The sequence below is a fragment of the Bos mutus genome, chromosome 6 (genome assembly GCF_027580195.1).
Source record: "Bos mutus isolate GX-2022 chromosome 6, NWIPB_WYAK_1.1, whole genome shotgun sequence".
Taxonomy (NCBI): Eukaryota; Metazoa; Chordata; class Mammalia; order Artiodactyla; family Bovidae; genus Bos; species Bos mutus.
Window position 1 is genome coordinate 19,735,750 of NC_091622.1, and position 15,682 is coordinate 19,751,431.

Below are 15,682 nucleotides of genomic sequence, written 5' to 3' on the forward strand. Positions count from 1 at the left end.
TTGTCCAGCCTTAGTAGGTAGATGTCTTGGTTGTCAGACCTTGTGTTCAGGTAACCCTTACTTAATAATGGCTCCAAAGCGTAATGATGCTGGCAATTTGAATATTCTCTTACTGTGCCTAACTTGTAAATTAAACTTTATCATATGTAGGTGTGTACAGAAAAACAAAACAAAACAAAACAAAAGCTATGTGGGGTTTGGTAGTGTCAACATTTTCAGGCAGCCACTGGGGTCTTGGAAGGCATCCCCCAAAGATAAGAGAGGGCTATCATTTTTCTCTTTGGTCATCAGACTGGAGCAAGTTTTAAAAGTTGAATTAAACCTTAAATTGGGAGTTAAAGTTAATTTTGAAAAAACATTATCAGCTTGTTCAAAATTTAAAAGTGGGTAAGAGTACAGTTGCTCTAAAGAAGAAGCTCGTTCACTGCTTTAATTCTGTGTTTTTGTTTGTTTTCCTTTGCAGAGAATGTAGCTGGTCACTACATTTCCCCCTTTCATGATATTCCTCTGAAGGTGGACTCTGAAGAGGTATTGTTTTAACTTGTTTGGGGCATGAAAATATCTACTTCTAGTATCACCATAAGATGCTTTTTGGAAGCATTTCAAAAAGAAATGTTTTGGCTGGCGGTAGAGAAGGGCAGAGGAGAATTAGCATCAGTTATCTTTGTAACAGGATTATAAGCCTTCTTCATGAATTAGAATTCGGATAAGAATGGGTTTCTTCCGGGAGGACTTGGGAAGAAAGAAGTGTTAGTAGTCTATGAGGCTTAGAATTTGGTAGCAAATAAAAATTTAAGGTTAAGAATTTGGAAGGTTAACAAGAGGCATATTTTTCATAAGAATAGTAGTGGTATTAGTAATAATAAGATAGTAACATTTGTGGATTATCTGCTGTTTGCTAGCCACCATGTCAACATATGCCATTTTATTTAATCCTTATAAATTGCTATTATCATCTCCAAGGACACTGGAGCTGAAGCGTCCTTGACTTGGATACTTTGTCTAAGGTCACATAGCTGGTGAGTGGCGGAACAAGGATTTGATTTAGCATTTCTGACCACAGAGTTCATGCTCTTTAACTACTCTACCAGATTGATGCTAGAAAGATACAGTTGGAAAAATGGTAGTCTTTGAATAGCTATTCTTTTAGAACCTAAAATTACTTGAGAGGTGGGAGGGTAGAAGGGACGTAAGTCAGGTTGGAGGGAAATCTGCTGAAGATGGAACTAGGAGGGACTCAGAATATTGGTGCATTCCTGGGGCTCTCCTGACTAGTTGGCGAGATGGCATCGTTGGTGGTGGATGTTAGTAGTCACCTCAATCTTGGCAGTTCTTTCAGTAAGATCCGAGAAGTTAACTGGCTTATTTCATTACCATGTTTTTCAGTGACCAGAACTACATTCCAGGATGAGATTCCGTGGGGCTGGTTAGTGGGGTTGGGTTTTCCAGAACTGTGGTGGGATCAGTGTGGAGCAGAGGCCAGGGAAAAGTGGGAAGCTGCTGCAGCTGCAAGTCTGGTTTGACCTTTCCAGTGTTACCTCAGGGGCCGACTGCCAGGTGTCACAGTCAGGTTATGGAACATGGGAATAGGATGTATGCTGCCTCCCGGGGCTTCACAGGGTTGGACTGTCCATAACAATGATAACGGGGGGGGGGCAATGAGAGCCGAGAGTTACCGAGTGCCCCTCGTGCTTAGCCAGGCACTGTGCTCAGAGCTTGACTTGCATTATTTCAGTATGTCCAGGGCTACTGTTACCATTTTTATTTTGCTAATGAGGTGAAGTGCCTTGCCCATGGTCACAAACATGGTCTGTTGTGGAGATGAGACTTGAACGTAGGACTGTAACTCCACAGACTGTCATTTTTTTTTTTTTTTAACATTTCTTCGGGTTTTATCTTAAATAATAGCAGGTGTGAAGTCAAGTAGACAGTAGGCAATGGTGACTTGATCCAGTAAGCAAAAGGAAAGGTATTTTATTCTAAACTATTATTTACAAACACATTTAAAACTATAATCATTTCCTATAACGTCTATAAAATTTTCCATAAATAATTATCCCAGAGACAGCCAAGGAAGAGGACGTTCAGCAGCATCCTCTACAAAGTCTGTATCTTAGCTGCTCTTGTGTAATCCTTCTAGCTCACTACTTCTGAGTAGTATTCAGCTACAGGACAAGGAGTCATGTAATCTGGAGAGAGAAAGGAACCGGTGAGAGAGCATAGAGAACTCTACAGTACTGTGTGTGTCTCTGAGTGTGTGTGTGTGTGTGTGTGTGTGTGTGTGTGTGTCCATGTCTTGTTTTGGCCAGTGAGCTGTCCAACCTAGGTATCTCACATCTCCCAACCACTCTCTTTGATTTTGGCTTAAAGAGGGTGCATTCATCTATTTATTTGTTAATTAATTTATTCATTCAGTAAACAGTTATTGCATGGTTACTATGAGTCAGACAGTATTTCGAGCACTAGAGTTGCAGTGGTGAAATAGGTGAATATAGTTCCCTCTCAGCCAGAGGAGACTAACAACCTGAAAATAAACAAGACAATCAAATACTGTAAGGTGCTAGAAAACTAGAGGAGAGTAGTGAAGAGTGACTGCTGGTGCTGCTTAGCGGGGAGTGGTGCACTGTGACAGTCTCTATACCTCATAGCAGTAGCAGTGATAACAATATTATATGGAGGAATTGTGTAGTAGGTCGGGGTGTAAGTGGAACAAAGAATGGGCTTCCTACATCCCGCTGAGTAATAATACTCTGCCTTAGGAGGATGGGTTTGGGGGAACATGAGATTTGGGCTTATGAAAAATTGATAACGGCAGAACAAAGTGAAACAGGTTGTGCGAATGAATTCTGGGCCTGTGGAGATTGGTACATACAGTGGCTGTGTAAATAGGCTTCCCTTGTTCCCAGACATAATGATTAGAGAACTCTTGCACCTTATACTTTGGGTGGTGGTATTTTAGGAAAAGAAATGATGTTTCAGGGCTGACTTGGAATAATTGTTTTTCTGTTTGTTTCCTTCATTAGCTGTTTCGGTGTGTAAAAGTTACATATAATGTGTGAGCATTTGTGAATGGTGTAATTTTTCTTCCCAACCCGCCGAATAATGCTCTTTTAATTTAAAAGTGCTTGATGGAGACTTGGTAATCACACCTTGGTGGAAATCACAGGCAGGCGGCGCAGCCGAGTACTTTCATGGCTTGTTAGTCACACTCCCTGGAGTTTCATTTCAACAATGAAATGACTGTTTTAAGCATGATTACTGGAAACTGCCAGTCTTTCCTTAAAGACTGAACTGAGCCTTTGCTTATTTTGTAAAAACTAGGAAAATATACTTGAAAGAGATTTAGCTTTTCTAATAATTTGTTTTATGAAGCGCTGAAAACTGCATGAGTTTTTGATGCTCATGCACTGGGGGTGTAAATGCTGAGAGAAAACTGCACTGGGTATTTGGTGGATTCTCTGTTGAATCAGGTTTCTGGAAACCTCTGGTGGAATGTTTATACGATAGGCATATTTTTATTGCTGTACGGTCAATACAGCTGTATTTGTTCATGAAATATTAGAGTCAAAAATAGCATCTTTTAAAAATTGAAGTGTAGTTCATTTACAGTGATTCAGGTATATAGCAAAGTGATTCAGTTTTATATTATATATATATATATATATATATATATATACACACACACACATATTCTTTTCAGGTTCTTTACCACTATAGGCTATTACAAGATATTGAATATAGTTCTGTGTGCTATACAGCAAGTAGGTCCTTGCTGTTTATCTATTTTATATCCAGTAGTGTGTATCTGTTAATCCCAAATTCCCAATTCATCCCTCCCTGCCTTCCCCTTTGTTAATCATGTTTGTTTTCTATGTGAGTCTATTAATATTTCTGTTTTTGTAAATAAGTTCTTCTGTATCATTTTTTAAGATTTCACATATAAATGATAGTTTATGATATTTGTCTTTGTCTGTCATACTTCACTTAGCATGTTAATCTCTATTTCTATCCATGTTGCTGCCAATGACATTATTTCGTTCTTTTTTATGACTGAGTAATATTCCATTATATGTATATAAAACATCTTCTTTATCCACTCATCCGTCAGTGAATATAGATTGCTTCCATGTCTTGGCTATTATAAATAGTGCTGCTATGAGCATTGGGGTCCAAGTATCTTTTCAAATTAGAGTTTTTGTCTTTCCAGAATATATGCCCAGGAATGGGATTGCTGGATCATTGGTAGCTCTTTCAAGGAATCTCCGTGTTGTTCACCAAAATAGCTACACCAGTTTCCATTCCCACCAGTAGTGTCAGAGGGATCCCTTTTCTCCACACCCTCTCCAGCATTTATTATTTGTAGGCTTTATTATGATGGCCATTCTGACCAGTGTGAGATGGTACCTCATTGTATTTTTGAATTGCATTTCTCTAATAACCATCTTTTCTTTTATAGGAAAATGGCATTCCTACAAAAAGAGCACGAAATGATGAATATGAGGTATATCTAAAGGTTTTTATTTGTGTGTATCACTTATATTGTCTTTTAAAGACCCTGATGGTAGTCTGCATTTGTAAAGTGATGCTGAATTATTTTCCGTCGCAGAACTTATGAATGCATCCTGATGTTTTTATTCTAGTCTCTCTTTAAGGCAGCTAGGGACAATATTATCATTTTACTGTATTCCCTTATGGTAAAATATATGTAACATGACATTTACCGTATTATTTATTGTACACTTTTTAAGTGTACAGTTCAGCAATATTAAATTCTGTACCATGTTATACAATCATCACCGCTATCCATCTCCAGAACTTTTTCATTTTTTCAAACTGAAACTCTGGACCCATTAAGCAATAGCTCTCCACCCCACGTCCATGCAGCCCCTGGTAACCACTGTGCTACTTTCTGTTTATAAATCTGACTATTCTAGGATCCAGGAATATATGCTATATTCCAACTATATGCTAAAATAAATACATTCTAAATCCATCTTTAAATATATGACTGTCAAACTTTTAATTGTTTTTGACTTAGGACCAGAACATTTAACTGATATCTGTCTTCCCATTTCTTTCTCTTGATTCCTTTTTATCTTGCTGATTCCAGGAAACATTTCCTGCCTCTTAGCCTTCTTTTTCCTTCCTAACCTTATTGCCCTCTAGTCTCGTCTGGCTGAAACTTTTGACCCCAGCCTTTGAATCTACTTCCAAGCATAGCTGTGGGGCTGTTTAATTCCTATCAGCTTTTCCTGCCCCCCATCTTGTATTTTACTAAACTGATGTTTGTCAGATGGTCCTAAACCATCTGCATTGGAACTGCTTAGGGCACTTGTTAATATTTCAGATTCCTGGTCCATTTCCATATCTACTAAATTCATGCGGACTGGGTAGTCTTCACATTTAAGTGTTCTGTGCTCAGTCACTCAGTTGTGTCCAGCTCTTTGTGACCCCTGGACTATAGCCCTCTAGGCTCCTCTGTCCATGGGATTTCTGAGGCAAAAATACTGGAGTGGGTTGCCATTTCTTTCTCCAGGGACTCTTTCAGACTTAGAAATCGAACCTTTGTCTCTTGTGTCTCCTGCATTGGCTAGTGGATTCTTTCCCAGTGTGCCCAAAACAAGTGTCCCAGGACATCCTGTACGCTCGGAAGTTTGAGAGTCATTGCTCTCCATAATGGATAAATAGACATCCAGGGGCTCAAGTCTTTATGGGTTCCTAGAGACTGTGAGTGTTAACCTGAAAACAGTTGTTTCAGTGGCAAAAATGTTTACTGCGTATATATAGTAGTAGTGATTAGTGAGTCAGTTGTGTCGGAATCTATATGACCCCATGGACTGTAGCCCGCCAGGCTCCTCTGTCCATGGGATTCTCCAGGCAAGAATACTGGAGTGGGTTGCCATGCCCTCCTCCAAGGGATCTTCCCAGATCGGACCCAGGTGTGCCGCATTGCAGGCAGATTCTTTACCATCTGAGCCACCAGGGAAACCAACTTAAACTTTAATTTTTAGAACATAGTTTGTGTGTTGGTGACTACCTGATTTTTGATTTGAGATTTTTTTTTTTTTAATTATTTTCTATTTCCCCCACCCCTCAGGCCGTGGCAACTACTTTCCTACTCTCTTTCTATGAATTTGGCTTTTTAAAACTTTTCAGATTCTACCTGGAAGTGGTGCATGCAGTATGTGTCTTTTTCTGTCTGACTTATTTCACTGAGCATAATACCTTCCAGGTTCACCCATCCTGTCACCAAGGGCAAGATGTTGTCCTTTCTCATGCTTGGATACTATTCTCTTGTATATATAAAAAATGTATTTGTCCATTTGTTGACAGGCACTGAGGTTGTTTCTGGGTCTTGGCTATTGTGAGTAATGCTATAACGGGCTTAGGAGTATAAGTATCTCCTCGGTATCCTGTTTTCCTTTTTTTTGGATATATATACAAAAGTGGGATTGCTGGGTTATGTGGTAGTTCTATGTTCAGTTTTTTGAGGAACCTCCATACTATGTTCCATTGCGGCTGCGCCAGTTTACATTTCTACCAACAGCGCACAAGGGTTCCTTTTCTCTGCATCCTCGCCAGGACTGTTATTTCTTATCTTTTTTCATGATAATCATTCTAATGGGCATGACCTGGTATCTTATTGTGAGTTCGATTTGCTTTCTTTCTCTTGATGATTAGTAATGTTGGCCATCTGTTTGTCTTCTTTGGAAAAGTATTTAAGACCTGTGCCCTTTTTTTTTTTTTTTGATGGATTGGTTTTTCACTATTAAATTACATGATTTCTTTATATATTTTGCTTATTAACCCTTTAACAGATATATGACTTGCAACTGTTTTCTTCCATTCCATAGGTTGCCTTTTCATTTTGTTGTTACCTTTGCTGCGCAGAGCTTTTTACTTGAGTATGTTCCCACTTGTTTATTTTTGCATTTGTTGCCTTAGCTTTAATGTCAAATCCAAGTTTATTTGATATTTTAAGGGTTAGAACAAGGATAGAAGGGTTATTTCCTTTCTTTTTACACCCCAAGAATATAGATAATGCAGTGTTAGAGAATCTGCCTGCCAATGCAGGAGACACAAGCGACAAGGGTTCCACTCCTGGGGTCGAGAAGATCCCCTGGAGAAGGAAATGGCAACCCACTCCAGTATTCTTGCCTGGGAATTCCCATGGACAGAGGAGCCTGGCAGGCTGCAGTCCATGGTGTTGCAGAGAGTCACACAGCACTGAGCACACACACATATAAAATCTACTGACTGCTTTTTCATCCTTTTTTTTTTCCCTGCAATAAAAATAGAAGGGAAAAAAATAGAAAAAAGAACTGAAGGAAGAGGTAAATGTCCCTAACCCAACATTCCGAATTTGAAACATGTCCCCTTGTGTCTTTGTGATTTTCTAATAAGTTTCAGCAGGCTACTTTTGGTTTGTAATTAACATTAATCTTAGAATAAACAGACTGACTTTGGCTTTAAAAAATTACAGGTCATGTGCATTTTAGCCCGAGAGAAGAAAAGCAGACTGGAAGTACACTCCTAGAGATCAGGAGCAAATGATGAGGAAGAGTGTAGTTTGCAGGCTTAAAATTCAAACCTGATCCATTGTTCTCCTGGCGTAATTCAAGTCTCTGTGAGAGGTTTTGGTGGGTGTCATTCTGTAAAAGGATTGGCACCAGCTTTGTCTTCTCTGTCACCTCTGAGTATTCATCTGCATGCATTTCTTCTCTTATAGCCAGACTTTCAGGGATGAATAAATTATGTGAACATCTGCCGTTTACTTAGGTTTTTCTTTTTAACAGCTACTTCAGACATATTTAAACAGGTGCTGGGGTACCTCATGAAAGAGCGTAGAAAATGAAACATAACGGCAGGCCTGTATATAAGGCTGCTAAGATAGATATGAGGCGTATTTCTCAGGAGCAGTTGTTGAGAGTGCATTCTCAACTTTGTTCTTTATCTCATTATGAGTGTGCAGTTTTGTCGTGGTAAACTTCAGTCTCATCTAGAAGAACTTAAAAACCATCATTATTTCTTTGGCTTGATTTATATTTAATTGTGTAAATGGCATTCTTTAAGTTAACAGCATTCCTGTTTCACTAAGAAAACCCCAGATATTGTTTAGCAGTGCTTTAAACCAGAGGTTCTCAACTCTGGCTGCATATTAAAATTGCTTAGAGAGCTTTTAGAAATAAGCAATGCCCTGGCTTCACCACAGAACCACTGAATTCAAATATGTAGGAGATGGGGGCTCTAGAAATCTCTTAAAAAAAAAAAAATCAATTCCAGCTCTCCAGGTGATTTTACTGTGTGGCATAGTTGAGAATAACTATATTTAATCACTGCTTCTCAAATGATCTGTGGTAAAAGATAGTTTTTTGGTTTATTTCTAATCTTTTGTGAACTGATATTGATACTTTAAAAAATTACAATCAAAATGAACTATTAGAAAAACTTAATTCAAGTTCCAAATACTTATTAATAGGTCTGACAGTCATAAAAATTACTTGGTCAAATTGTTATAAATGTTTCTAAAGGAGCCGGTAACAAGTTGGTAACAGTCAACTTGCAGCTTAGCCCTGGTCCATGACCACACTTGGATGAAGACTGTTTTAAACCGTTGCTTTGATAAGTTGTTAGTTACTGATATCAGAATGGGAAGCAAGCCAACTTTAAACATAGACCTTTTCTCTCTCTTTTTATAAAATAATTTTGTTTATTTTTGGCTGCGCTATGTCTTCTGTTGCTTGGGCCCTCTCTAGCTGCAGCGAGCAGGGGCTTCTCTAGCTGAGGTGCTCAGGCCTCTCATTGTGGTGGCTCCTTTTGTTGTGGAGCACAGGCTTTAGGGTGCATGGGCTTCAGTAGTTGCAGTTCCTGGGCTCCAGAGCACAGGCTCAGTAGTTGTGGCACACGGGCTCAGTAGTTGTGGGGCATGGGCTTATTTGCTCCTTGGTATATGAGATCTTCCCAGCCTAGGGATCAAATCCATGTCTCCTGCATTGGCAGGCAAATTCTTTACCACTGAACCACCAGGGAATCCCTAAGGCTTTTTCTTTGTAAGGCCATTACTGTAGAAAATTATTTTTAGTCACCACTGATCTAGAGTTTCCTTTGTTAAGTACGCTACAAGTTCAGAAATGGTAAAAAGAAGCAGTGGTTCTTTTGTAACTTTAGGGAATCTGAGATCATTAGATAATGTAAGCTAAGCTTTGTAACTCTTTGTAAGCTTTATAACTACCTATACTGATGGCCTCAATTTTACATTATGATAGAAATAACTTGGATTTAAATTTTTTTTTTATGATTTTCAAAATATTTTACTTCTTAATTGTCTGTGTATTTTCATTTAAAGCACATAATTGGTCTTCACAACTTTGTGTGGGATGAGGACAGAGATTATCACACTTACTTTGCAGACTGGAAAAGTGAGACACTCAGTGCTCACTTTTGTTTTAGTTGGAAAGTAATTGAAACACGTTTCTTGGCTCCATTCTGATTCTGTCCCTACCTTGCAAAGGTATTTCCAGAAATGTAGCAACTTCTAACACCGTGCAGTAGTGGTCAATAACATAATCAGGCTTAAATTCTGTTATACTTTAACCAACTTCTCTAATTTTTTAGTAGGAATTTAAGGCATAGGCAGACATATGATGCAGACTTTTTACATTTTTTGTAGGAAAAAAATAAAACATTCTCATGCAGGAGATAAGTGAAAAAATAAAAGATGACAACATTAAAAAAATGTTTTCTTTGTTGTTTTTTATATTGCAGAATGTGTTTAACATGGTTGTGGAAGTACCTCGGTGGACAAATGCTAAAATGGAGGTATGAAATATCCTATTAGCATCAAATGGAATAATTAATAATGATATAAAATTTTGTTTCAAGTTGTTTGTCATAGTATTTTGAATTTGGGATGGTTGACAAGTTTCTTTATAATGGACAATGGAAAATATTCTTGCAAACTTACTTTGAATCTATTTTCAAAAAAGAAAATATTATTCCAAGCTGAATTTACACTTTAAAGAGAATATATTCTTTTTTGCCTCTCTATTTTGTTATACACATATTTATTTAATTTTCCTTGACTCCTGTGTCTTTGAAAATAGCAAATACTTTTAAGGTTTTCTTAAATAGGTTCTGAGATGTATTTTGTTCATAGACACAATTGCAGCATATTTGGGACTGACAATTTTGATTCCTAAGGACTTAATTCTCCGAGGAGTTAAAGTGTTTTTCTGGCCAACTCTTGATTTCTGAGTACTTTCTAAGAGCATCTAGTATTCCCCTGGTTAGTTTTTACAATTAATCATTTTTTCTTGATTTTTCTTGATAGGTGTGAACCTATCAAGAACTTCCTTTTTGCTTTTCAGAATTTTATTGTTTCATCATCAGTTAAGTAAGGTCCCTATTTCTGAGTGAAATTTAATTTATGGTACTTTGTTTCGTTATCTAAGTTTTCTGCAATTGGATGTGAAGGTAGGTATTATTTTACATGTTTAAGTTAAGATAGTTTTATCAGTATATGTTTTGCAGATTCTATATTTGGAGAATTATTTCTCTAAATATAAAATAGTAGGTTTTTTGGTTAATATTTTAATAGGAAAAAGTAATTAGATTCTTCTTTTGCTCATCTTGCTTTTGGTACAATGTTTTATTGTTCTTGGCTACTCTCTACCTCACTTGGGTGTAGGATCAAGAACCTATGAGATCTTACCTAATTTAAGCAGTGTTTATTCATTCAAACATGGCTTCAGTTATTTTTTGTTTACTTTTGTAGGATAGTTTTTTTTTTTTTTTTTTGGCATGGCAATTTGAATATGTTTGATTGAAAGGTAACTTTGAAATGAAATCACTTAGTGAAAAATCTTTATTATAAGATTGATGGTAGAAAACCCAAGTAGTAACAAAAAGCAACTTGATTAATCCTTAGCTTCTTGCCATTTCAATAATATTTATTATTTGTGTTAAAAATAATGAGTTCATAAGTAATAGAGTGCCAAAATATATTATCTGACGTTTCCTTTCCAGTTTAATACAAAACAGTAAATTAGAAATAACAACCAGCTTAACTTATTTTTAAAGTTATCTTTGATCAATAAGTTGGAATACGAATATTTAGTCTGATAATGGCAGATTTAAAAATCCTGTTTGAATATAGGATTAACCATTTTATGTCCCACACCCCTTTTCTCCCACAACCTGCTTAGATTGCCACGAAGGAACCACTGAATCCCATTAAACAAGATGTAAAGGATGGCAAGCTTCGCTATGTGGCAAATATCTTTCCTCACAAGGGTTATATATGGAATTATGGTGCCCTCCCTCAGGTAACATTTTTGTTATAATGGTAAAACTTCTCTGTCTTCTGAAAAAATTGCCTTGTAAATCCTGTGAACTACTTGAATTTAAATTGAGGACATGTCAGTGAGAGATTTGTAAATTTAAAATTTTTTTAATGTGGAATTTTATTGTATCAATAAATTTTTTTTCAAACTGTATATATGTCTGTACTCAGATTCTCAGAGTTAGGTATTTAGAATACTCACATTTGGCATTTTGAACACATTTCTGTTTCTGAGCTTGGCTATTAAGAGTCAGTGGAAAATATTTTATCTCCTTTATCTGCAGTCATTTTTTTGGATATGACAAGTTATACTTGTATATACATTCATACATGACAGCATGAATTTTATTTTTTAAACTTTAACAGATGAACCTATTAAATTGTTACCTCTTTCAGAACTCATTGTGAATTGAATAAGGCAACTTAATTATATACTGTTAAGAATTTATGACTTTTCAGTAGGAAGCAATGAAAACAATGGCTAAGTGATGGTAAAGCAGCTTTCCGATTAGAGAGTAACACTTGCTATTTGCTTTTCTTCCTTTTTTCTCCTTTTTTGTTTTTTTTCTTATGTTTCCTCATTCCTAGGAAGTGGTAACTCCTTCCAGATAATTTAGTGAGTAACACTCAGAATATGCAGAATCAGAAGTCTAGGTTTGGAGACATAAAGAAGCATCTGCCTTTATGTTTATAAAAACCTTTAGAGCATCTGTCTATCTGGATATTTTTATATTTTAATTTTGTTTATTAATTTTAATATTTTGTGTGAAATTCCAAGATTCTATTTGGGAAATATCTGAGAAAAAGGGGTTCTTGTTTTATCTAACTCAAAAAAAAAAAAAAAAAACCAGCTGCCCATGTAGAATAAACAGTTGCAGGAAAAGAAAAAAGAAAATTGTTTTCTAAAGAGTCAGACTGCCTTTGATGGCAGTTAGACCACCCACATGGATACATTCTTGGTTAAAACAGGCGCTTCTAAAATGGTGTGCTAAGAATGAGGATGTTTGTTGAAACTAAGACCACAGGATTTCTGACTTCCCAGGTGCCTAAGTAGACATTCTGTTTGACCTGGCAGTGAAAGGGTGAGAACCTTTTTGTTAAGCTTAGGGGATACTGTCTGCAGAAGATGGAGAGATGAGGAGAGGGCCTAACAAGCCACTGAATTAAAGGAAGACAAAAATAGACCTTTGAAAAGTAGAGTAGTTGTTATTTAATTGATCAGTCGTGTCCAACTCTTTGCGACCCCACAGACTGTAGCCCTCCAGGCTCCTCTGTCCTTGGGATTCCCCAGGAAAGAATACTGGAGTGGATTGCCATTTCCTTCTTCAGGGGAAAAGTAGAGTAAGCAGAGGATAAACTAAAGTTCATCTGTTTATTTCATTAAACATTTATTAAGGATTTATGTGCTAGACTGTATTTAGGAGTTGGGTAGACACAGAAAAATGAGATATAAATATAAGATTAGTGCAGCATAAGTGATAAGAATGTTGATTTTAGAGCCAGCTTGCCACCTACTAGTAATGTGACTTGGGCAAGTTCTTTTGTTTTTCTGGACCTCATTTTCTTCATCTGTAACAGAGAGATGATAAGATACTGCATGTGGTCCTGTTGAGGTTAAATGAGTTATTGTATGTTCATGTTAGAATAATGCCTAATGGACAGTGATCACATTGTTGTTACCACTGGTACTTTTACTATTATCTGGTTGTTTTTTTTTTTTTTAAAGCATTTATAGTCTCCTGGAGGTGGGATGATCAACAACTAAATTAGTGGCTACAGTGGAGCATAATAGATTCTAATTAACTCATCTTTTGTAGTTTATCTATTTAAAGTTATGACGTATTTTTGTATTCCTCTGGATGTGTTTGAATGTTCAAGGTGCTCTTCCATGCTATTATATTAGTCTGTGAGGTGCAATAGTTCTTCAGCTAGAGCAGAAATTAGACTCTTAATCTTGGTTCTTAATGTCCCCTGCATTCACCACTGCCTACTGAAATTTCATACTCCACCTAGTATCCAAAAATACCATTTTTGTCCATATGAGAACCTTTTAATGCCTTCCTATTGCTGAAAGGATAAAATGAAACATTCCTAACATAGCTGCTCAACCCTTTCATGGTCTGGCCCTACTTAGCCAGCCTTACTCTGCAGCCTGTTTCCTCCTCACTTCCCTCCCACCACAGCAGCATCTTCAGTGTCTCAAGTTTCCCTTGTCATTTTCACACCAGCTCTTCCTTCACAGAGCTGTTCATTTCTTCAGGACCCATTTTTTGAGTAACTGATGTTTGCCAGACAATGTTCTAAGTACTGGAGGTAGAGCAGCGATATCAGTGACAAAAATTCGTATGGAACTTTTATTCTAAGAGACAGACAAAAAAAAAAGTAAGAACGTATAGTATGTCAGATGGTGGTAAGTGTGTTGGAGAATAATCAAATAGGAAATGGGTCTAGGGTGTGTGGGAATTGTTGCAGTTGGGAGGAAGACCTTAGCGTGGAGCTATTTTCTAACAGGAGACCAGGAGAAAGTGAGATGGTGGCATCTTAGAAAGTGAGTGCCATCCCAGGCCATTTAGAGGAACTCATCAAGAAACATGAGGTATAAAAGTCTAGAGGTGGAAGGAGGGCTCGTGTGTCTCAGAAAGGAGGCCACTGTGGATAGGATGGAAGTGAGGAAGAGGAAATAGACCTGTATTCTCTCTGCCATTTTTAACCAGAGATCTTTACTCTCTTTTTAAACCTAAACTGATGGTGGTGGTGGTGGTGGTGGTGTGTGTGTGAGAGAGTCCTCAGCAGAAAAATAGATTGCACAGAAGTTAACACCAAGCAAAAATAACTACATTGATTCATGTTTATATAAAGTTGAAATTAAGCCAGTTGTTTATGGACAAGGTAATGTACCCAACTGTCTGAGCAGTGAAGAACTCACCTGCCAATGCAGGAGATGCGAGTTTGATCCCTGGGTGGCAAAGAGCCCCTGGAGAAGGAAATGGAAACCCACTGTAGTATTCTTTCTGAAATTTCATGGAAATTTCATGGACAGAGGAGCCTGGTAGGCTGTCACAAAAGAGTCATACACAACTTAGTGACTAAATAACAACAAATGTACCCAGTATTTTTTTTGCATCCTTGTCAACATTAAGACAGAGTGAGCCTGTTAAATTGAAAGCCAGCCCCTGGCGCATTTATGTTTTTGATCTCATGTCCAGCTTCTCCTTCTGCTCCTCCTCCTGCTCCTAACCCCAACACTGACCTCCTCATGATTCCTCTGAGGCTCTAGGCGTACTCCTGCCTCAAGCTTTCACACTCACTGTGTCCCCGGCTCTGGATATATTTTCCCAATGTACACAACGCCCTCCTTCCTTCAGTGTTTGCTCATCAGTTGCCTCCTTCATGATGTCTGCCTCTAACATCCTTTACTGTTTTAACCCTGTGTACTCCCATCGTTCTTCCATACTTTTTTTTTTCCCCTTTTCCATTACACTGTCAACTTCTGACACGCTATATAATTTGTGGTGGTTTAGTCGCTAAGTCATGTCCGACTCTTGAGACCTCACGGACTGTATGTAACCTGCCAGGCTCCTCTGTCCATGGGATTCTCCAGGCAAGAATACTGGAGTGGGTTGCCATTTCCTTCTCCAATATATAATTTAGTTTTTAAGTTTATTGTAAATGTGTTCTAGTTAGAATGTAGTCTCATGAGGGCAGGGATTCTGTTTGTTTTGTTTGCTGTTGTCTTTCAACTGCCCTGGTTAGCGTCTGGCACCGAGTTAGGTTATCAGTAAATATTTGGGGGATAAGTGAATCCATGAATGCATGGTGTGTATTGCATATGGTTCGTAGGCATGTGTGGGTTTTGCTGTTCTCTTGTGATACATCTTGTAACAGTGGGGAATTTGTTCAGAGCAGTTACCAAGCCAACCATGCTTGGAAGAACACTGAAGCAGCAGAATACTGTTTAAGCAGAAGCCTCTCCATGTAGTCGTCAGTGCGCTCTTGTTGTTGCAAACCTTCATCTGCCTAGACTGTGTAACCCTACTGATAACTTCTCCTGCACTGGCGATGATGACTTCCTCAAAGTTTGAGTTTGGACTGGGCAAAATCATCTTTGTTTGTCTTCCCCTAATTGTTCATATTTCCCACATATTATTCAAGTGTTGTAACTTTCTGTGTAAATATTTAGAAGACTCATCTAAATAATGTCAAAGGACTAGAATCACTAAATTCAAAATTTCTTCAGTCTTACTGGTATATCATTGTGTTATTATTTGAACTTCATTATAATTTGGTTCCTTGACCCCAAGTTGCATTTAGTACTACTTCTTCGCTTTATAACCTGGAACC

General features: G+C 37.6%; 1 protein-coding gene across 2 annotated transcripts in view; it reads left to right on the forward strand.

Moving 5' to 3' along the window:
* PPA2 (inorganic pyrophosphatase 2) overlaps window positions 1-15,682 on the forward strand; it is a 98,031-nt gene that overhangs the window by 17,270 nt on the left and 65,079 nt on the right. The window contains exons 2-5 of one of the 2 annotated variants that reach the window (XM_070372059.1): window positions 464-528; window positions 4,457-4,501; window positions 9,766-9,819; window positions 11,205-11,324. In XM_070372059.1, coding sequence (XP_070228160.1) covers window positions 464-528; window positions 4,457-4,501; window positions 9,766-9,819; window positions 11,205-11,324 — 284 coding nt within the window. The remainder of the gene's footprint in view (window positions 1-463; window positions 529-4,456; window positions 4,502-9,765; window positions 9,820-11,204; window positions 11,325-15,682) is intronic. The other variant, XM_070372060.1, reaches the window with a different exon arrangement.